This window comes from Gouania willdenowi, chromosome 7 (genome assembly GCF_900634775.1).
Source record: "Gouania willdenowi chromosome 7, fGouWil2.1, whole genome shotgun sequence".
Taxonomy (NCBI): Eukaryota; Metazoa; Chordata; class Actinopteri; order Blenniiformes; family Gobiesocidae; genus Gouania; species Gouania willdenowi.
The window spans coordinates 39,363,720-39,387,541 of NC_041050.1; the positions used below are offsets into that span (position 1 = coordinate 39,363,720).

At 37.4% G+C, this 23,822-nt stretch overlaps 1 protein-coding gene across 1 annotated transcript; it reads left to right on the forward strand.

Moving 5' to 3' along the window:
* Nucleotides 1-413: 413 nt before the first annotated feature.
* On the forward strand, nucleotides 414-23,816 carry srms (src-related kinase lacking C-terminal regulatory tyrosine and N-terminal myristylation sites). Its single transcript, XM_028453400.1, has 8 exons — nucleotides 414-1,050; nucleotides 5,599-5,720; nucleotides 8,891-9,057; nucleotides 12,186-12,333; nucleotides 15,083-15,241; nucleotides 20,037-20,218; nucleotides 22,628-22,784; nucleotides 23,395-23,816. Exons 1-8 carry the CDS (start codon nucleotides 671-673, stop codon nucleotides 23,592-23,594), a joined length of 1,515 nt encoding a protein of 504 aa, XP_028309201.1. The 5' UTR covers nucleotides 414-670; the 3' UTR covers nucleotides 23,595-23,816.
* The last annotated feature ends 6 nt before the right edge of the window (nucleotides 23,817-23,822 follow it).

Here is a 23,822-nt window from a genome sequence, read left to right on the forward strand (position 1 = left end):
CTTTCCACCAGTTTTTCTTTGATCAAACCTGAATGCTGTTTTTTTCCACCGTACTGGTATTGTTTTATTTTATTATTTACTGGTGTTTTATTATTATTATATTTATTATTATTATTTTATTTATTTTATTTTACTAATGTTTTATCTTTTACCTTACTGGCGTTTATTTTTCATTCCTGTTTTTTTAACCTTACAGCTCTTTTATTTTTAACCTAACCGTTTTACCTTACCTGTGTTTTATTTCCTCATTAATTATATTATTGTTTATTGCGTGTGACAGGAAATCTGCTTCACTCCCTCATTATGACGCACCCCTCAGGCCACGCCCCCCTCATCACACATCCGTATCACCTGGTGCCTTCCATCCAATCAGCGTGCACGCTTTTTGCTGCTTAGGGTTTCATTTTTCAGAGAGCACCTGCACACTGCCTTCACTTAATTGACCTTTGGGTCGTGCACGCGCACACATTCTGCACGGTGCACAGCGTGACGCGTGCGTACTTTTACGCACACACGTGATCGGTGTTTCCGCATTCCCGCGGCCGCTCGGGGCTCGAACCTGAAACCTGTTGTTCCGGCTGCTCCACCCGCACCATGCTCCCCGCCCCCGGAGCTGGAGCAGTGCGGTGCGCCGTGGCTGGGTGTCGGATCCCGGGGTGAATGTCCGGGGATGGAGGGCTGCTGCCGGTCCTGTATGCCGTGCTGCCGCCGGCTCTGGGACTGGTGCTGGCCCGGGTTCCGCTACCCGAGGGTCCCGAACCACAACACGGTGATCTCCAACCCCGGGGCGCAGGCGGCGGAGATCCGCACCGTGTCCGGGGACGTGCGCGTCCCGACGCCGAAGAAGCGTCCGGTGCAGCTTTACGCGGCGCTGTTTGACTTCGAAGCCCGGTGTGACGACGAGCTGTCGGTGAGGGAGGGGGACAAGCTGTCGGTGCTGGAGCAGCGGGGGGAGTACGTGCTGGCCAAGAAGGTGACCGGGTCCCTGCAGGCCGGACTCATCCCGGCCAACTACGTGGCTCTGCTGCAGGACGAGTTCGCTAAACACAAGTAAGACACGCACACAATTCTAATTCTAATTGATAATTCATTACAATTATGGCGTAAGTTTAAACATAACTTGCTGCTGTAATCGTAATTAGTCTTTGATAATTGTAATTGCCATTACAATTCTACTAAAAATGTCAATTTTAATTTAACGCCAAACTGGGGAACCATGTTACAGTTTAATGTACAGTTCTACACATATGTAGTTAACAGTTATTAAAATGTGTTTTATGTGAAGCCATTTAAAAATATATAAATATAAATATAAATGGTTGATATGGAAGCTTAACAAGGTAATCAATAGATAGGAAATAAATTAGTGTATTTTACAGCTGATTTAGGACCCGTTAGCATTACAGATGCTATCACAAGAGGGAGGTTAACTTTTAGTAATTGAACATGGATAATTGAAAACGTAATTATAACTGAAAAGTGTAATTGACACAAACACAGAATCTTTCCAATCATAAACTGCTTCAGTTTTTTCTTTAAACACTCATTGAGTCTTTATCATATATTAATATATTCATATGTCTACAGGTGAAGTCCTGATGAGGTCAGCTCAGTGTCAGAGCAACTATTAGGGCTGTGATGGTTTCCACCTTCTTTAAATACAAAGTATTTTTAAATGGAAATATTAAAACTTGACTTTGTGATTTAACATACAAACTGAACGTCATCACTTCATGACGTTCAGTTTGTCTGTTAAACTCCTCCAGATGAATTTGAACCTTTTTTTTTTTTTGACTCTGAAGCTGGATCACTATATCGTGATATGTGTACGTTAGCTTCAGCTAACCAAACATTCTCTGTACTATGAAGCAGGATATAAACACATTCACTAATCCAGGTAATTTCAGCCTGGCTATGTGCGTGCTCCTGTTACAGGGGGCGGAGTTAGCAGTGTCAGACCAATCACTATCACAGAGAAACTGTGGAGAGCAGCTTACGTCACTATTGAGGAATGATTCCTGAAAAATATGAAGAATTAAAATCTATAATTCATACCAAAAACAACACTGTTAATGAATAAAAGCTTGAGATTATATAATGTTAATCTATGGGATGATAAACGGACATCTCTCTGATCACTTTATTACAGCACACACGTGTTTCTATTCAGGTATTCCTCTATTTATCTCACACACACACACACACACACACACACACTGGGATAAGAACACATTGTTTCACTGTAGTATTAACCTCACTATAGAGTATGAATGCGTTGATGTTTATCAGCTGACTGTAGATCAGTCCATCAGATGTAAATCTTTATCTTTATTAAAGGATGTCATCACTAAATGAAAGGATTAATTAATCCACTAATAATCTTTCTTTCCTAAACTCAGCATCAGATCTGCACCAACCAGGATCTAATAACAATGAGCAGGTTCTTTTACAAGAGATCTGATTGGTCAGGAGGCGGGGCTTTAATACTCATTCAGATCTGATCCACTTCATCACCTGATCCAGACTAAGTTACCATGGTGATTCAGCCTATGTTACCTTGGTGGTTTAGCCCGGTAAGAAGTTATAGGTATAGGACACGCCTAATAAATCCAGGATGTTTTTCACTTTCTTTTCCCTCATTAATGATGAGCGATGGAAACTGTCATTGTTCACTTTTAGTTGTAGTCGTGCGTGGACATGGTGAATATTTATTATGGTTTAAATTCTGACAGGCCGGATATGGCCCACGGGCCATAGTTTTGCTGTTTTTGTCGTCCATGTGTTACTTTAATTACTAACAGTTTTCTTCTGCTCCTGCCTGAGGTTCAGTAAGTCTGCTTCAAACGTCATCTTTGTTGAGCTACTTTGATTCTGACCAGAGTACATTATTATCATAATGATTCCTACACCTTATGTCTAACATCACCGTGGGTGGCGTGTGTGTGATGAGGATGGAGCCGTGGATGCTAACCCTAACCTCTGATGTCTCACACACACACACACACGCACTTAATTTAGATTCAGACAAACAAAGAAGAAGGAGTTGGTGACATATCTATTTATTTCTCTGGTGTTATAATGTTTATAATACATGAGTGATGGAATGATTGAATCTGATCATTTACATTTTCTGTGACTGAAAAACTAAAATGTTTTGAAATGTATAACTCTGATGGCCAAATTTTGGGAAGTAAATGTATTTATTTTTTGCTTTTGTCCCAATCTTACTTTAAAGCCAAAAGTTCTTTGTTGAAGGTGATGAATGTAGTTAGTTACTCATGCTTGGTGTGTGTATATATGTATACACACACATACATACAGGTCCTCCACTAATAAATACTCTCACACACTGGAGAGACAATAAATAACATTTGATTCAAAAGAGGTGCTTTTCAAATTTAAATTAAGTATAACTAGGTCAGTGTCTATAATAAGTACAGTATGTATAGCTATAGAAAAGTGGGAGGTTCAGTAGCTTTGTCATGGATGGTTAAATGAGGTTGTTTGTTGGTGGGACGTCAGGGACATTTAGGTTTGTTGTGAAGAGTGATAATTGTGTTTTCATATATTTAGGCTTCTAGCAAGGACACTGTAGGGAGTTGAACAAATCTGGATCTCCTCGGTCCAGAACAGACTCGGTCCGGACTCGTTTAGTGTCATTAATCCACAACAGTCAGTTTAGATGTACATGAATTTGTAAAGAATTTATGAAATAATTTATTAACAGTATCATTGCAGTCCAAAGAAATCTGATGCTGCACATCCTTGAACCAAGCAGCAGCCATGTTGAAAGTCTCAGGTCAGTCTGATCCTGATCCTCAGAGATATTTAAGGAACTACTTATGCATATTCATGAGTGGGCGTGTCTATAGACGCTCACTCACGTCATGTCTCGCTTTTCTACAGGAAGATCAGTGATCACCAAAGTAATTTTATTTTTGCTTTCCACATACTGTTATTCTTTTCAGCCAAAAAACTGCACTGTTTGTAATAAAAACAGATTTTCTTCCATATCTGTTCCTAAATGTACAAACATGGAGGTACATTAACATGCAGATGTTAAACTGAAAGAAATTCCTCCCCATCTTTCAGGGTTTTTTCTGACGGTCTATGTGACGTCTGTTTCATATTTCCTCCAAACGTTGTCATGTTTTATGGTTGTAATCAGATTTCCATAACAAGTATCTGTACAATGATCCAGAATGTGGACTTTAAACCATGGCACAGTAAAAGGCTCAGTAGATGTTACTTTTATATTTTATTTGTCCTGGTGTGTAAAATGTGGCGCTGGTGTCCAGTGAGGGGACGTCGCAGGTTGTTGTGCGGATCCTCACGTTGTCGTTTGTTGTGTGTTTCAGTGAAACCTGAGCGTCTCAGCGGCCACGCCCGTTCTCACTGACACTTAGAGTAAATACAGGCCAGTTTCTCTCAGATCTGAACAAACAGAATCAGACACGCAGCGAGAATTTACCTTTACCTGAGTCACAGACGTTTCAGCAGAGGTGAAAGTACTCACGTTACTGTGATTCAGTTGCGTTTATGGCTTTTATGGGTATTTCTAAATCATTAATTTCATTTGTGCTCATGTCCATTTTAAAAGAAGTAATATGTTACATTTCTGCACCCAATCGTTTCGTAAATTATAATTTTTTTTTGTTTTAAAATGATCAACAGACATTGTGAAACTACAAAAAAAATGAAATGACCAGACAACAATCAAATGCATCACATCATAGTCGACCAATCAGATTAAAGGTAATGCACGGCACCAAAAAGCATTGAATGGTTATTTATTACATTTTAAAGTTTTATACATAGTCTGACATTATGTTCATGTCTTTATTATGAGATGAACACATGTCATTAGCATGAATAAGGTGTCATAAAGGCTGTGATTAAGTGTTTGTTACCCTATCTCCACCTAATCCATAAAAGGCCAACATAGTCATAATTTAGCAGAATACAGTTAATGACAGCTTTTTGTATAAAACTTTAAGTAAAGTTTTACCATTTAATTTTTTTAAATTGAATATATTGGTGTTATTTTATTTAGAAAGTAATTGTACATTTTCACAAACCTTTTATTTTATACAGATGCCTTTGTGGAAAATAAATGAAGTTCTAATTGTAGTAGATTGTTTCTTCCATTTTGAGTTTCTACATGAGATGTTTACTGTATGCAAAGATTTATTACCAACAATAAAGATGGGTGGTGAAAGTATCTAGTAACTTACTTTGACTACTATTTAATTAAGCTACTTTTTACTTGTACTTGAGTATTTTATGTATGACTTACTTGTACTTAAGTACAATTTCGATGAGAGACGGACAGATCGGAACAGCAACAGCCTTTATAATGAAGTAGGGCTGCACGATTATGGCTAAAATAATAATCACAATTATGATGTTTGGGGGAAAAAACAGTTTTACACTACTTTTAAACAAACATGAGTACAGTTTACAGTGTAAAATAAAGCTTTAAATAAGAATTATAGTAAAATTTAAAATGAAGGCTAACAAAATAAATATTTGTGTAAATATTGTATAAATGTAAATATTGCCAAAGATCAGATTAATTTAATCGTGTGTCTCATACAGGTGGTACTATGGAAACATAAACCGTGTGAAAGCTGAGAAGCTGCTGCTGGCTCAACAAAACAAGGATGGATCGTTCCTGGTTCGCATCAGCGAGAGTCACAGCGACGAGTACACCATCTCCGGTGGGTCCCTTCACTCCCTCAGCTCAATCATTCCTTACTTTTTCACCATGGTTGTTTCCATTGTGCGAGATCAATATCTTCACACACCTCCAGAAAATCCATGTATTAACCCTCCTCATTCTGATAAATAACAGAAATAATCATTAAAAACATTTGTCGACAAATTTGAACCGATAAATGGGCTCGTTAACAAATGATGAATTACAAACAGAATCAGAAACTTGAACCAAATGGTCCTTAGACCAGTGGTTCTCAACCTTCTCAGGCCGTGACCCCCAAAATAAAGGTCCCAGAGAGCGGGGACCCCCACTGTAGCTGAAGGTGGTTGAACACAGACATGAACATTGAAGAACAGTCATGTGGAGACAGGACCATCTATAAGGGGGAATAAAGGAGAGATTTTTGGGGTCCATCCATAAAGTCAGTAAAATGATGGTTCATTGTTCTATGAATCTGTGATAACCACATTTATTTATTCATCTGAATAATATCCACTGTTATCCAGGAACGTTTACTATTATTATAGTCTTAGTCATCTGAAAGATGGAAATGGGTTCAAAGTGACCAAAAAGAGGGTGAAATTAGATTTTAAAAACCACTGAAATTGGCCAAAAGTTACAAATTAGAGTGGACAAAAACAGACGAAAGTGGTAAAAAGGGTTCAAAATGTTAATATAATTATGGGTTGACAGGTTGTGTCAATAATGGGTCAACATATGTGACATTAGGTGGAAAAGTGGAGAAAAGGGTTTATAAGTGCTGAAAATGTGCAGAAAAGTCATTGAAATGTGACGTACAAGTGTCAGAAATGGGAGAAATGTCGCAAAAATGTATTAAAAGGAGCAAAAATTTGGCAAGTGTACAAACTATTTTTTAATCCCTTTTTCTTAACTAGTTCCCTCTAACCTGGTAAACTCTACTTTACCCGTCCCTCTCCATCCTCTCCTTTCAAGGTCACTGCTGCATATTTCAGCCTCCTGAAACCTGCAGCATCAGGACTTTACTTTGTGTCTCACACACACACACACACACACACACACACACACACACACACACACGACCCCAGTGTGACACCACAGCGTGTTTTACACACTGACAGTCAGCAGCAGATCATCTATACATATCTATAGCAGCGCCCTCAGTGGCCAATGAAACAACTTCTTAAAGGGATCCTCCACTGTTTTTACAAGTTTTCCCTAAAATCTTTCAAATGTTCTTATCAGTAGATCTACAGTATGTCTAACAAAACACATTATTATGCACCATATTCATTTCATTAACTTTTAAAAATGGGTCAACTTTACAGTTTTGTCCTGTATCGAAGGACTTCCACCCTAAAGTCCTTCTGTCCTCAGGGTTTGTGTGTCTTCAACAGTTCGAGATTTACTCTCTAACTTTAGCCACCAGAGCGTGTCAGCACACTGGTTAAGGGTGGGGTTAGGGGAGAGTAAAGGTCCCTCAGGAGAGCTCTTCTTCTCTGCTTCTTTGTCTACAAAACCTCAGAGTTGGAACTGTCGCCCCCTGTGGGCACAGATTTTTTTTCAGTTCACACATGTTTTTATTGTTGTTCTGTAAACAAAACAGGAAAAGTTAAACATGTTGATGTAAACCTGGTTTTTTTTTTTTAGATCAACCAAAAGCAGCACAAGTTGTAATTATGACTGAAAAATGTACTAAATGATGTATAAATCAGTGAATGTTTCACTCCAATGGAAAACAATGTGATGTTTACAGGCACTGGGGCCGTGTGACATCATCAATCACATGATTTCAAGATGGAGGAACACTTTAAAACTGTAAATTGGTCCCATTTTTAAAAGTTAATAAAATAAAGTGCATAATAATGTTTTGTTAGACATAGATCTACTAATAAAAACATTTAGAAGTTTTGTGCCACAATGGAGAATCCCTTTAAAACCCAGATTAAATTCTGGATTACAGCCATTTTTTTTTTTATTCAGATTTTTTCCACTGAATATTTGGACATATAATATATGTTTACAAAGTTCAGCTCCAAAGTAAAGCTCTGCTGAAATCAGGCTCTTCCACATGCAGTGAAAAGTGCTGGTCATGTTCTTATTGTTCAGACAGAGAACAATGGCCCCGCCCACAATGACACACTATAAGAAACCTGCTATTCAAAGACAAAAAACCACACAAACGCTTTAAATGATCAACAATTGAGCTGAATTACATCCACGTGTTTCACTTCGTTTAAAGTTGTAGTTTTTAATGAAAAATAAGTCAAAATTTTGACTTCTTCCTCATATTGTGGCTTTAATCCCAGGATTTGGACTTTAAATCTTTTTTTACTGAGAATCATAAGATTAATCAGATGATTATGATTAGAAAAAAGTGTATTCAAGGTACTTTATTTCAGGAATTCAATATAAAAAAACTAAATTAAACCTGAGGGATTTAAACCCATAACCACGTTTGGTTTTTCAGTTTTCACAAAAAGAAAGTTCTGCGTCAAAATCCTTCCTAGATGTCTGTGTCTGAAAAACTAACAAAAAGACAAAATTAAAATGAATGCATTTATTTTTAAAAAAACCCACACATTTTCAAAATAAAACCCAAAATAACTTCAAAAGTACAGACAACTAAAATATACACTAAATAATAATACGCTAAAGGTTGCCAAAATAAACACACTAAATGACAACAAAATAAAGTATATTAAAACATAAATCCATAAATCCCAGGATTTGGACTTTATTCTTGATTCCCAGGAAAAAGAGATTTAAAATGTTGATAATTATATTAAAAATAATATAAAATATTAAATTAGGCCTGTGGGTTTTAAACCCATAATCATACATGGGTTTGTTTTTTCAGTTTCACAAAAAAAAGTTTTGGTTCAAAATAATTTTTAGCTGAAAGACAAAATTGTAGAAATAAGCAAAAAACAAAAACACATTTTCAAAATAAAACCAAAATTACTAAAAAAAAAATACACAAAACACAATGGAAATGTGGTAAATGACAAGATAATAAACAATATAAAAATATACACAAATTGACTCCAAAAATGAAACAAGACGACAAAATGATCACAAGAAAAATGACAAAATAACAAACTATTTTTCTGCTGCACACAAACACACACTGAAATGTGCTGAGTCGTGACCGCTGCTGTACCTGTAAACATTTGTTAATGTATGTCGTAGCTCGCAGTGAGGGAAAGGTTTACCACTTCCGGATCCAGCGCTCCGTCATCGGGGCGTACTTCGTGTCTGATAAGCTGTCGTTCGGCACGCTGGGAGAACTGGTGACGTACTACCAGAAGAACCCTCGCAGCCTGGGCGTGCAGCTGGTGGAGCCCTGCGCTCAGCAGGTAGGAGGAGCCTCTGTGTGCACACACTTATCCCTGGTTAACGCACACGTTTCAGAATAAAACAAGTCGTCCCTTCAAAGTAAAGGCCAGTGTTTCTGCGGCACTCCATAGGTCACGTCAGGGCGTGTTTACATTTAAAAGCAGTTATTGGAGGTTATAAAAAACATCAAACATAAAGTCAGGATGAGCACTAATGATCCTAACAGTTACACCAGTGTTTTTCAACCTTGGGGTTGGGACCTAATGTGGGGTCGCCTGGGGTTTAAATGGGTTTGCCTGAAATGTCTAGTAATTGATTAAAAAACAAAACAATTACTGATTACGAATACATTTTTGAATTGTTTTTACTTATTATTCTTTTTTTTAATTAAAACATAATCTTAAACTACTGTATTTTATACTTTCACTTTGTAAAATATAAATCTATTTAATGATAATAATAAAATATCTGAGCTTGTCACTAATCATGGCTACTCTGTATTTGGTTTTCACTGCATGATATTTCATAAAAAGTTCATCAGGCAAAGTTTGAATGAATATTATGATGGAAATAATAATAGAAATTTTAAATTGTATACAGGATTATAATAGATCTAAAATAAAGAGTTTTTTCAAGCTGCATTTGTGGCTAACCACATATTTGGACACTTTCAATAACACAATAAATTACAGAAGTCATTTAGTTAGTAACACTTAAAAATATATACATATACTGTATATCAAAGTGAGCATAAATACTACATATTTGGAATATTTTTATGTATTTAAACCTTTTTTTCCTAAAATATATGCAGTTAAACAGAATATTTGGTGTCGATGTTATTGACCCACGTAGAGTATATCAAACATGATCAGGAAGTAATTCTAGAAGAAAATGTCTTTGGGGTCGCCAGAAATTCTTAAAATCTAAAAAGGTTGTAAAACACTGAGTGACATAAAGAACTATTTTATTTTTATTTTGAAAAATAGAAAGCCTAAAGTCAGTCAGTGATCGGTCCCTTCTTTTCTTCCAGCAGAGGCTGTGAGTCTACGGCGTGGACATGCTGAGGAATTAATGAAACCATAACATAATATTCAAACATATTCAACACAGTGGCATTGTTAATGCTGACTCAGCATCTTTTGAGCTTATGACTGAATATTTATTTATCTTTATTTACTCAATAATCTTAGTTTTTCTCTGTGATTTCACTTTCTTTCCGTCCAGTTTGAAGTCTTTTGGTTAGGGGTGGTTGTGGGTTTAAATCCCAACACATCAGCTGATCCTGCAACAGTTTGAGCTGATAAACTAAAATACAATATACTTCATAAAGTGCTCATTAGTTTTAATTAGACAAATTAAACCCTGATTTGATGAAATATTTAAGTTGTGTTAGCTTAATGCTAACCTATAAATGGAAATCACATTAACAGGCTAATTGAATTAGCATGATGGGTATGACCACTTTTATCTGTGTTTTTTAAGTCGTTTTGTGTATTTTAATTTCAATTCAGTAATTTTTTGTATTTTTAAAATCAATTTGTGTAGATTTATTGTTTTGTGTAGATGTCATGTTTTTACTCTTGTTACTTTGGTCCTACTGTTTCTACTGTAGTTTTGTGTATATTTCATTATTTTGTGTATATTGTCTTCTGTGTTAATTTGTGTGTTTTTTGCCTCATTTTGTGTTTAAAATCTTGGCCAATAATATCAAACATGCCTCATTTTTTTAAGTGTTAAATTGTCTTGTTATTGTGATTAAATTAATTTGGTTTTAACTATGTAACACATTTTTTCCAAGTAATTTCTTCAGTGTAAATCAAACATTTCTCACAAAAATGATTTTTAATCATGTTTTTTCTATGATTATTTTATATTTTCAAATGTGTAAACTGTTAGAAAGTTGCTGTTCTGAAGTGTTTTTATTAAATTTCTACAAAGATGAGTGAAATTCTTTCTTTTTTGTGCAATACATTTTAATTAAAAAATAAGTAAAGCCCCAAATTAAACTAAACTTTTAAAAATGAATGCACTGTTACTTTTAAACATAATTATGGTCATGTGGTCCAGAGTTTCAATGGAGCTGCTTTTCTTCTGTTTTTTCTAAGATCATAACATTTCAAATGAAATCAATGATTTTATTCCGTCATCATTTCACTAAAGTGTTGATTTACCTTCAGATCATTTTGTATCAATTTGTCACATACTTTCAATAAAGATTGTAAACGTGTTTGTTTTCTTTTGCATCTGTGAACGTTCTGTGTTTTAAAAATAAAACGTAAAAACCTTAAAATGCTGCCGTGCAGATCTATGATCTTAGATTATTTAATTGAACTCATTAAAACTATATTTTGAAACATTCCTAACATAACCCCGCCCTTTTACCCTTTCACTCTGCTGAGTCAGCGTTGCTGCCTCCTAAGTTAACATACACCCAAACATGAGACTGGTCGCTACGTGCTAAGCTAACTGAACCTTGGGACTGGTTGCTATGTGCTAAGCTAAAAGAACATCTGGGACTGGTCGCTACGTGCTAAGCTAACCAAACATGTGTGACTGGTCGCTACGTGCTGAGCTAACCAAACACAGGAGATTGGTTGCTACGTGCTAAGCTAACCAAACATGTGGGATTGGTTGCTACGTGCTAAGCTAACCAAACATATGGGACTGTTTCCTACGTGCTCAGTTAACCAGACATATGAGACTGGTTGTTATGTGCTAAGCTAGTCAAACATGTGGGACTGGTTGCTACTTGCTAAGCTAACTGAACATATGGACATTTACTGTCTGCAATATGTGGAACACAGATGGGTTTTTTTTCTATCACCTGGAAAAATTCCCGACATGACACATAAAACACGACACAGGCATAAAATGATTTTAAAAATACACAATACAGCAGCACAACCACACAAAACGATTATCGAAAACGGGAGGAAAAACAATTTAAATGTAACTTAAATGAGGGTGGAAGGAATATGAAATGCTTGCTGCATAGTTTATCGGATTGTAAAATCTGCGAGTAAGCATCTTTTCTTTCTGCACTGTTCTGTATCAGCATTTCTAAAATGTGCTGAGTCATGAGTTATGGCATCTGCTGAGTGGTGAGGTTTAACCTGAGGGTGAATCGCTGTCCCTGTTCCTGCAGCAGGTGCTGACAGACATGGAGCGATGGGAGCGGCCCCGGGAGGAGTTCAAGCTGCAGAGGAAGCTGGGAGAGGGGCACTTTGGGGAGGTGTGGGAGGCCACGTGGAGCACGGAGAACCGCAGGGTGGCCATCAAGATGCTGAAGCAAGGTAAATATAAATATTCAAAATTAATTTTTAAAAAAATTAGTAAAGAAATTATATTTTTTTAAATTACAAAAGTTTTAAAATTTAAAAAAATAAAACGCAACTATAAGCTATAATTAATTATACAAATTATTCATTTAAGTAAAACACAAAGCTATAAAATATATTTAAAGAAAAAAGATAATACAAAAATAAAATTAAATGAGTAAATCACTAAGCTCCAAATAACTTGGTTATAGTGTACAAAAAAAGCCATTTATATTTTAAAGTAAGTTGAATACATAACTTTAAATAATGATTTAGTAGCAAAAAGACATAAATTTTTTTAATAAGAAGTAAATAAGTAAAATATTTTAAATTAAACATGAGTAAAACACACAAAGCTATTAGATGACATTTAAGAAATTAGGGATTTTAAAGGGGACATATGTTAAATCCACTTTTTTAGCCCTTAAATGCATTTTGTTGTATATTTAGTGTGTTTAGAAGCACAGAAAAGTTCAAATTAGTCTCTTCAGGTGCTCCGATGATATCTTTATATTCTGTTTTGGTCATATTTTTCAATCTGTTTCAATTTTTCGATTCTCTATTACGTTTTTTGAACAATAACGTCAGCAGAACTTCCAAATTAGTTCATCGACTCCAGGCCCAACACTTCGAGCAATCCGCCATTTTTATTTCTGGCTTTTATTTTGTAGTCCAAGCTCCAGGATGCAGAAGTTACGAGAGGATAAGTCAAAATGTTGGGTTCTTGGATGTAGTAACCCACACGCTTCATTACACCGTCTCCCAGCATCAGAACCTTTTCAAAGTGTCTGGTTGAGTTTTATTTTTTATAGAAATGTACCACATCTGTGGATAAGGTCATTTTTGTGTGTGTGAAGCACTTCAATGATGACTGCTTCATCAACCTCCACCAGTATAAAGAAGGATTTACAGAAAGACTTTGTCTGATTGAGGGTTCAATTCCTTCTATCTTTGGAGACGATGAACAGAGCACTTCGGTAAACTGTAAATAACGCTAAAAAGTGTGATAAGACGTCCCTGTCATTGTTTTGTTAGCATTAGCAGTTGCACCGTCTTCATATGTTAGCGCTGTGTGCTCGTTTTAGATCCTTGATGATATGGCCTACGTGATTTAATTTAAGTCTAAAGTTTTATTAGTCATTTCATTTTGATGTTTTTGTCTTTGAAAAGACTGTATTAAAATCCATTTCGTGACGTTAGCTTGGCGCTAGCGTTAGCTCAGTGCTTGTGTTAGCTCACTTGTTAGGGTTCTGCAGGTTCATCATCTTCATTTTCATCTCGCTCCACTGGGTCAGACTCTGGCTGGAACATGTAAGTCTGGATGGACAAGTCTAACGTTGTTGACATTTTGTAAATAACCTCTGAATAAAAAGTTTGTGCGCCGCTACATAATCGTATCTCTTCTATCAAACTACAAAAATGGCCGAGCAGGGTGGAGTTGAAACTGGAGAGGGGGCGGGGTATGAAGTGTTTCATTTGCATTTAAAGAGACAGCACCAAAACGAGTTGCTCTTAGAAACACATCAGAAAAGGGTAGAAAAGGGGTGGAGCTATAATAATGAGGAATTCAGACCCAAGCAGTGCAGTTCAGCTTTATATAGACCACAACTGTATGATTTATATGTAAAAAGGAAGGATTTAAAACCATGATATGTCTCCTTTAAGATAGTAAAAAATTAATGAGTGAAACACAAAGCTCCAAATGAAAAAAATGCTATTTATAGTAATTATAAATATTTAAAAGTAATAAAAACATAAAATGCACAAAGCTACAAATAATTAATTGTGAAATACTAATACTACTAATTTTAAACGAGAAAAAAAAGTAATGTAAGCAAACACATGCTTGGGTTTAATTTATGAACCGTGCAACAAACTAACCCCCAATTTCCACTGGATGAGGCTCCACTGCGTTACGTCACCACCGCGCCACCGGTGCTGATAGGTTTCCATTTTAGTCTGTGTGTTAATTTCCACCAGGTCCGCTGCGCTGCGTGTCTGCTCCTTCCCAGCTCAGACAGTCCGGTGCCCTCCACCAGATACAGTATATGCAGGGCTTCTATTTCTGATGGACACGGGGCACGACGCATCAATCAGCACAGAGCAAATAAAGCTAAACAGGAAATTAAGCACGTACTTTTCAAAATAAAACACTTCAGGTTCCATTTCATTTCATCAAGATGTGTAAAAATGTGTAAAAACAAAATCACATTCACTATATTGATTCCTCTCATACTGTAACTCACTGTAAACTGCAGCAACTTTGATTTAGTTCATGTTTTTCTGGTGCAGTTTTATCTCTTCTCTGTGGCTGTTGATAAAAAATGTGTCTATGACAAAACCAGAGTCCAACCTTCTTGTTCTCCTTTGTTAGGAACACTGACCTGTTTATTGTTGCGTTTAGAACACATACATTTAACTGTATTCTCGCGCAATTATATAAATATCGTGAAAACTGCTCTGTCTCGTGACGTCAGTCGTCCAACCGGAGTGCACCGTGGCGCACTCAAAACGCAACCGGTGTGGATTACCGGACGGCGAACAGCAGGGCAAAACCGGATCTGTGCCGTGGCGCAGCGGAGACGTATCCAGTGGAAACCCCCAGTAATAGTGATAGAAATCAGTGTCTGTATCTGTCTGACATTCAATGAAATAAATGAAAGAAAAGATTTTATGATGTTTACTAAAGTGTGTGTGTGTGTGTGTGTGTGTGTGTGTGTTCCAGAGGACACGAAGCAAGATGAGTTTGTGAAGGAGGTCCAGGCTCTAAAAAGTCTGAATCATCCTAAACTCATCGAGCTGTTGGCCATGTGTTCTAGAGGAGAACCTGTTTATATCGTCACTGAGCTGATGAGCAAAGGAAGCCTCAAGTCCTACCTCGCCTGTGAGTGCGCACACACACACACACGCACACACAGTTGTGACTAAATGCACCATGGTGATTTTTTTTAGGCCGTACTACTGGACTCTAAACACCCTCACTTTATTCTTCTTCTTCTTCTTCTTCTTGTGTACACTAGTTGAAATCACTCCTCTGTTATTCGTGAACGGATCGGGCTAACATTTGGTAGCTATAATCTGTTGTGTACGCATTGACGCTCGGAGCCCGATATTTGATTTGGGCCCCAAAACAAAAAACAAAAAAAGCCGATTTCCCATTTATTTATGAGTCAAATATTACAACGGTTGGTGGTACTGAATCATTGGCACATACCAATATATAAATAAGGCCCAATTCCCCGTACGTGTCACGGGGGCGCCAGGTCAAAGTCAAATTGTGAGTCTGAGTTCTGCTGGCTTGTCCCAAGTTTTTAAGGGACCTGGATAACGTTCAATTCGATACTTTTATAACCTTTATATACTAAGAAGTTTTTGGGAAAAGTGAGAGGAAAAATGTTCTTTCTTGGAGAGATTTATTTCTTATTCTGAGGTCAAAGAGTTGAAATAAAACATGAAACATCCTGGTGGTAAAGGGTTGGGATCAGATGTGAAGTGGGAACAGTTTTTAAAAGAACCAAAAGAAGAACAGTGTTCATCTTTAAACAGGGAAAGGTAAATACTGTCTGTTTTTTCTACACCTGTGACGTGCTGATGTCAGACACCTCGTAGAAGTTATTAAGTCAGTGATTCTCAATATGTGGCTCTTTGTCTTAATTTTAATTATTTTTCCCTCAGAAATCCTTAAAAAGGTAAACTTTTTACCTCTTTTTCCCTATTTCCTTTGGCCATTTTACAACTTCCTTTGTCCCATTATTGCCCCTTATGACCCTTTTTTTCTGACTTTAGCTACGTTTTGTCAATAAAGCTCCTTTTTTTCAATTTTTTTGTCCATTTAAAAAAAAAAAAAAATTCGGGCCACTTTTAATCCAAATGAGCTAATTTAGGCTTACATTTAGCCTCTTTGTTACACATTTTTGCCCTTTTTCACTATTGTTTGCCATTACATATCACCTGGTTCTTTATTTGCCCATTTTTTGACCACTCTTTACTGTTTCTGGCTCATTTTACTCAATTTTTTGCCATGTTTTTGCCACTTTTGGACTATTTTTGGACACCTGTTACCATGTCTGCCTCCACTCGCTCATCAAAAAAATAAAAATGTAGCGGACCGGCCCACTTCAGGTCAATGGCCCACCCACCCCTGCTTGCGATTGATCTCTGACACTAGGGTCAGTGTTTCTATTGTGACTGAAGTGTAAACGATGAACGTGTCACCAGTTATAATGATGACCAGTTGAGCTGAAACACCAAGACGTAAATTATTTGTAGGATTCTCATTGACCAAAGGGACAATAAGAGAATAACCTCACAGTTTAAGCCACGCCCACATTAGATTATCTGTGTGGAGAACAAAGGGAGCTGGTTTAAGGGGAGGAGAGAAAGCTGTAGCAATTCTAATCTGTGTGTGTGAACCAGCTGACTCACATACTTCTCATTCCAGTTGAATTTTTTCATTTCCTGAAGTTCTCTCACTGCATGTAAACTGTAGAAGAGGGAGGAGCTTCTTCAAGGTGACGAACACTTCTGATGAGATGAATTTGGGGGGAAAAAGCAGTGAATTATAGTTCATCCAGGACAGAAAGAAAGAAAGAAAGAAGCCGAACATTCTATTGATTAATCAATGCATTTAAACAGAACTTTATTTTCTACTTTAAGTCAACGAGAACCAAACACCAGTTTGTTCGTCTCTTCTTGTTCTCAACTGTTGTGTGATTGGTCAGAAATCAAATGTTTTTCCAGGGTTTATGTTATTGTCCCGCCCCTCAGCCAATCAGCATCCAGTGTGTGATCCAAACCACTGAAACATCCTGAAACAGTTCACACGTGCTTTTCTACTGGTTGATATTATGGTTTTAATAGTTATTGTGTTTATCTTGTGACCATTTTGTAATTATGAGTCTTTCCATGTCTTTTCAACACATTTTCAGGACTTCCCACGCACTTTGGTCTTAAAAAATAGCAAAAAAATTAATAAACAGTAAATGATTATCAGACGAGAGCAAAGCTACAATGGCTTCATGTAAAGGATTTTCAATATTAAGGTTTGGTGAAATAACTAAAGTTTGTGTCCAAAAAAAACAATAAAGAAGTTACGTAAAGAAGAAATATTTTGTCCCAAGAAAGAGTAACATTTATACTATAAATTAAAACAGATCAGATTTGTTCTTACGTTCCCACAAGCAGTTACTGTATGTGCCAATGAAAATAATAAAGTTATTTACTGAAGGCCCAAACATGTTCCAGACCCAAACTCACTTTGACTATTTAGAGGAGCTGACATGTCCACCAGATAGAATATATAAACAGATCTGTTTATATATTCTGAGTAGGAATGTGCGATATTTTATCGTTTATGATTTATCGTCAAAAACATTCTCACCGGTAAGAATTCGTCATCCCTCGATATAAACGATAAATTCCCATGTCGGAAATTAGCGAGGGTCACGGGCCATTTGTCCCTCAATTTAGCCAAGAATACCCCAAAAAACGTGTTCCACGGGCCAAAACTGCCCCGTTTGTTGTCAACAACTTATTATTCTCTGTTTACGGAAGCTCTGCACGGTGTGCACCGCCACCGCCCCCCGCACACGCCACCGTCTGTGTGTGTTCGTCACGGCTACCAGAAGCTACTATGCGGGGACAGAGATGAACCTGTAGCAACGATTGTGAACTGGAAACTCAACTAAAGCTAACTATGCTAAGCTAACCCACCGACACACATACTGAGCTAAGTGCTAACGCTAACCACTCCATATAAGGAATAATAGACCAAATAAAAAGAACACGTCTTACTGTCATAAAACCACAGAGAACCATAGATTTCTTTATGATCAGATTTAACACTTGCATGGAAGAATAAAAGCTAAACATGTCACATGTTGTGTGAAATAAATATTAACATAACAACTAATGTCACTAATTTATTCATCCCAATTTGTGACACGCAATATTTTTTAATTATATTTCATCAGCAGTAAAAACACTGAAGTTAGTTGTGCTTTTAATGTGTTTTTTTCTTTTTTTTGTTTTTTTAACAATTTTATTTCAAGTTAAAAAATAAATGAATTTCATACAATAACACTAATAGTGATCCACATGCACAAATATATTTCATAAAATATCAGCTCATGAGTTGTTAGTCAGCAGTTATTGTAGCCTTTTTAAATGTGTTGATGTGTTCAGATTTATTTTGTTTGTTTGTAAGGAACCTGTTTACACTAAGTTGTGAATTTTTTACTTATAGTTTTTATTTATCGTGATTTTTATTATTGTGATAAATACTAGAAATTATCGGGATAAATTATTCTGAGAGAGTAGGTGGAGCTGTATTACTATACCACATTTACCTTTCCTGTGTGATGGAGTTCCTGACATATTAGAAGATGAAAATTATAAGTATAAAAAACATATGGACATACACCCCCTCACACTAAACATTTACAGTGTGAATAATAAATAATCAGGGAACAGTTTTGTAAAAATGGCAGAATTTTTTGAGACAGAAGTGCGTGGGACATTTATTAAAGGGGACATTATGAAAAATGTTCACCTTTTAAAACAGTTCACTGTGGTGTAAATGACATATCTGTGCTGGTGTTTGGTCAAAACATAACATGAATTAAGGAACAGAAGAGGTTTCATAAACTGTGACAATGCTCTGTTTTGGGGGGTGTGTCCCTGGATTTGCTTAGACCTCCCCCTTCCCTGCCCTGCCCACTGTGTGCAGAGTAAGCTGACACAGCAGTCTGTCCCTCACGCTGCGCTACAGTGACACAGCTGCACACAGCTGCAACTTACCGGGGCAAAATTAAAGTGAAACTCCAAGCTTGTCTCACACGCCAATGAACACGCCCCCTTCAGAACTCATACTAACACACATGGATGTTGTTTACCTCTGTTTTTCTATGCGCTGTATTTGGATCCTTACTACATGTTTACATCGCTACAATACATTAGAATAAATATCAAAGTGAGGAATGCTAACGCACGGACGGAGGTCTCTGTCACCGACGCACGCACACACACACACACACACACACACACACACACACACACACACACACACACACACACACACACACACACACACACACGCTTACCCATGCTGCTGCCTCTGGTGCTATAGTCCAGAATAGGGATCACATTGTGTTTGTGTACTTATTAATCCACTTTCAGCTGCTACGATGAGCAGAGTAAACCAATCAACACACTGTTATCTCTCAGCTGTTTGTTGTGACTCCAGAGGTTGTGACGGACCTGGAAGCGGGGGAGGGGTACGAGTTTTATTTACATTTTTTTTTATTTTAATGCATACATTAATGAGTACAGACAACATAAGCCATGGGTTTCTTACAAAAGTATTTAAAATAAGTAAATGAAAAGCTAAATCTGCGGAGGCGGGTGCTGTGGGCTGAACTAAGGAAGAGAATATAGGAAGGGGAGGGGCTCTGCTGTGGAGCGCTGGGTGGTGATGAAAGGTCCGAGGCGTCTCCAGGAGGTGGGGGCGGTCCTTGGAGGCATATTTACACCTAAAATGGATGATGTCAGAGTTTTAATTACTCAAACATACATGAATGAACTAAGGCAACACTCCAGGTATTTTTTTTAATGAGGGAATTACATAGTGACATGATATAAATCTTGAAAAAGTTGATTTTACAGAGTGCGTGTGTGTGCAGCGGCGGAGGGTCAGGTGCTGACGTCGGCCCACCTGATCTACATGGGGGCTCAGGTAGCGGAGGGGATGGCGTACCTGGAGGACAGACACATCGTACACAGAGATCTGGCAGCTAGAAACATCCTGGTGGGAGACGACCTGGTCTGTAAGGTGGCCGACTTTGGATTGGCTCGCATCATCAAGGTGTGTGCGTGTGTGTGACCTTTATTTTCTCACTTTAACTTGACTTGACCTAAACATAATATAACCCTAACTTATCTTAAACTGTCTAATCTTAACATCTCAACGTAACATCTAATTTAACCTGAGCTAACTTAACTTATATTTCTGTTATCTTAACTTTATCTTATTTTTGTCTTAACCTATATCTGACACGAGGTTTTGTTATTTAACTTAGTTTATTGTCATAACTTAATTTGTCGTAACTTCCCAAAATCTTACTTTACCCTGTCTTAAGTTAACCTAACTGATGTTCATACTTGGTCACTTATCTTCATCCATTTTATTTAATTTTAACTTAACGTTAGGTTAAGTTAGAATTAGATAAGTTAATATAACAAACTCTTATGTTAACTCAACCCAACCAGATCTCAACTTAATTTGGCCTAACTTAACATATCTTAACTTTACCTAAATTACTTATCTTGTTTTCTCTTAACCTGTTATCTTAGCCTATTCAATCTCATCTTAGCCTAAGGTTTTTGGTTTTAGTTAAATTTTCCTTGTATAATATTTTTTCCTGTCATAATCCTAACTTATCTTATCATATGTAATCATGTCACCAGTCTTAACTTACAATCTTTTCTTGTGTAATACTTTCTTAACTTAGCCTAACCAAGCCTTTACCCTACCCTAACTTATCTTTTTTCTCCTAACTTAACCTGTTATCTTACCCTATTTTAACTAATCCAAACCTAAGTAATGATCTGATCCTATCTTAACTTAACAGTGGGGCAAAAAAGTATTTAGTCAGCTACCAATTGTGTAAGTTCTCCCACTTAAAAAGATGAGAGGCCTGTAATTTTCATCATAGGTAAACGTCAACTATGAGACAATATGAGGAAAAAAATCCAGAAAATCACATTGTAGGATTTTTAATGCATTAATTTGTAAATTATGGTGGAAAATAAGTATTTGGTCAATAACAAAAGTTGATCTCAATACTTTGTTAATGTAGCCTTTGTTGGCAATGTCAGAGGTCAAACATTTTCTGTAAGTCTTCACAAGGTTTTCACACACTGTTGCTGGTATGTTGGTCCATTCCTCCATACAGATCTCCTCTAGAGCAGTGATGTTTTGGGGCTGTCTCTGGGCAACACGGACTTTCAACTCCCTCCAAAGATTTTCTATAGGGTTGAGATCTGGAGACTGGCTAAGCCACTCCAGAACCTTGAAATGCTTCTTATGAAGCCACTCCTTTGTTGCCCGGGCGACGTGTTTGGGATCATTGTCGTGCTGAAATACCAGCTACGTTTCATCTTCAATGCTCTTGCTGATGGAAGGAGGTTTTCACTCAAAATCTCACGATACATGGCCTCATGCATTCTTTCCTTTATACGGATCAGTAGTCCTGGTCCCTTTGCAGAGAAACAACCCCAAAGCATGATGTTACCACCCCCATGCTTTACAGTAGGTATGGTGTTTTATCTCCTCCAAACACGACAAGTTGAGTTTTTACCAAAAAGTTCTATTTTGGTTTCATCTGACCATATGACCTTCACCCAATCCTCTTCTGGATCATCTAAATGTTCTCTAGCAAACTTCAGACGGGCCTGGACATGTAGTGGCTTAAGCAGGAGGACACGTCTGGTACTGCAGGATTTGAGTCCCTGGTGGTGTAGTGTGTTACTGATGGTAGCCTTTGTTACTTTGGTCCCAGCTCTCTGCAGGTCATTCACTAGGTCCCCCTGTGTGGTTCTGGGATTTTTGCTCACCTTGTGATCATTTTGACCCCATGGGGTGAGATCTTGCGTGGAGCCCCAGATGGAGGGAGATTATCAGGGGTCTTGTATGTTTTCCATTTTCTAATAATTGCTCCCACAGTTGATTTCTTTACACCAAGCTGTTTACCTATTGCAGATTCAGTCTTCCCAGCCTGGTGCAGGTCTACTATTTAGTTTCTGGTGTCCTTTGACAGCTCTTTGGTCTTGGCCATAGTGGAGTTTGGAGTGTGACTGTTTGAGGTTGTGGACAGGTGTGTTTTATACTGATAACCAGTTCAAACAGGTTCCATTAATACAGGAAACGAGTGGAGGAGGAGCCTCTTAAAGAAGAAGTTACAGGTCTGTGAGAACCAGAAATCTTTCTTGTTTGTAGATGACCAAATACTTATTTTACCATGGAATTTACCAATAAATTCATTAAAAATAATACAATGTGATTTTTTTTTCTCATGTTGTCTCTCATAGTTGAGGTTTATCTATGATGAAAATTACAGGCCTCTCATCTTTTTACAGTAGAAGAACTTGCACAATTGGTGGCTGAATAAATACTTTTTTGCCCCACTGTATTTAAACCTAACTAATAATCTGATCCTATCTTAACTTATTTAAACTGAACTAATAATCTGATCCTATCTGATCCTGTGTGCAGGACAGTGTGTACAAAGCCAGTAGGAGCACAAAGATCCCGGTGCGATGGACGGCCCCTGAAGCAGCCGTTTACCAACAGTTCTCTGTGAAGTCGGACGTGTGGTCGTTTGGTGTGTTGCTTTATGAGATGATGTCACGAGGAAAGATGCCCTATGAAGGTATCCTCCACAAGCTGAGTCATGTTTACAACCTTTCAATACTTCTAGGTATTTTAAAACTAGTTCAAATATGATAAGGACACTTAAACTGGGGTAAAAATGAAGTAAGGCATGAAAAATAAACTCAGAGAATTGGGAGGAAAGGCATAAAAATGGTAAAAATGTGGTCATTTTTTTCTGAGATAAGGCTATCATAAGACTCTAAAAACAAATTTAAATATGACAAGCACTGTTAAACTAATGTAAAAATGCAATAAGTTATGAAAAAACAAAAATGTGAAAAACATCCAAAATTCGGCGGTATGGCATGGAAACATTTTGCTAATTTTTTTCTTGAGATAAGGCTATCATAAGACCATAAATTTGAATTCAAATATGATGAGGACCATTAAACTGGGGTGAAAATGCAGTAAGGCGAGAAAAATGAGAAAAACATCCAAAATCTGAGGCAAGGCATAAAAAATGTAGTCATTTTTTTGATATAAGGCTAAAAACTAGTTCAAATATGATAAAGACACTTAAACTGAGGTGAAAATTGAGTTAAACACAGAAAAGACCCATTATTGTTTCTAATAAGTTAATAATAATTAATAATCTCACTTGTTTGCAGGAAAGAGCAACAAGGAGGTTCTGGACCTGTTGGCGTCCGGGTTCCGCCTGCCGTGTCCAAACCGATGTCCGCAGAACATTTACCGCATTATGATGGACTGCTGGGCCGCTGAGCCGTCCAAGAGGCCATCCTTCCACGCCCTGCACAGCCAGTTAGATGCCATCTACGCCCGGATCTACTTTAAAACCATCGAAGTGTAGCGAGCGGTGCCGCCGCCATCATCAGACGGAGCTTTTTTCACGGTGTGAGATGGAGAGACACTGGACTCTCAGGAAACTCCACTCGTGCTACTTTTGTACAGTTTGTGTTTTCTACTGAAGCGTCTCTGACCTTTGAAAGTGCCAAGTCTTTGTACACGATGATGATGATCCATCCATCGCTGCCATAGGACACAACGGCTATGTGCAATAATACCAGGAGGCCTTTAG

Excerpts from the sequence above, each read along its gene's own strand:
- srms (XM_028453400.1), top strand. The coding sequence starts at position 671 with ATGGAGGGCTGCTGCCGGTCCTGTATGCCGTGCTGCCGCCGGCTCTGG. Across the intron at positions 12,334-15,082 it reads CATCAAGATGCTGAAGCAAG|AGGACACGAAGCAAGATGAG; the intron begins GTAAATATAAAT and ends TGTGTGTTCCAG. Across the intron at positions 22,785-23,394 it reads AGGAAAGATGCCCTATGAAG|GAAAGAGCAACAAGGAGGTT; the intron begins GTATCCTCCACA and ends ACTTGTTTGCAG.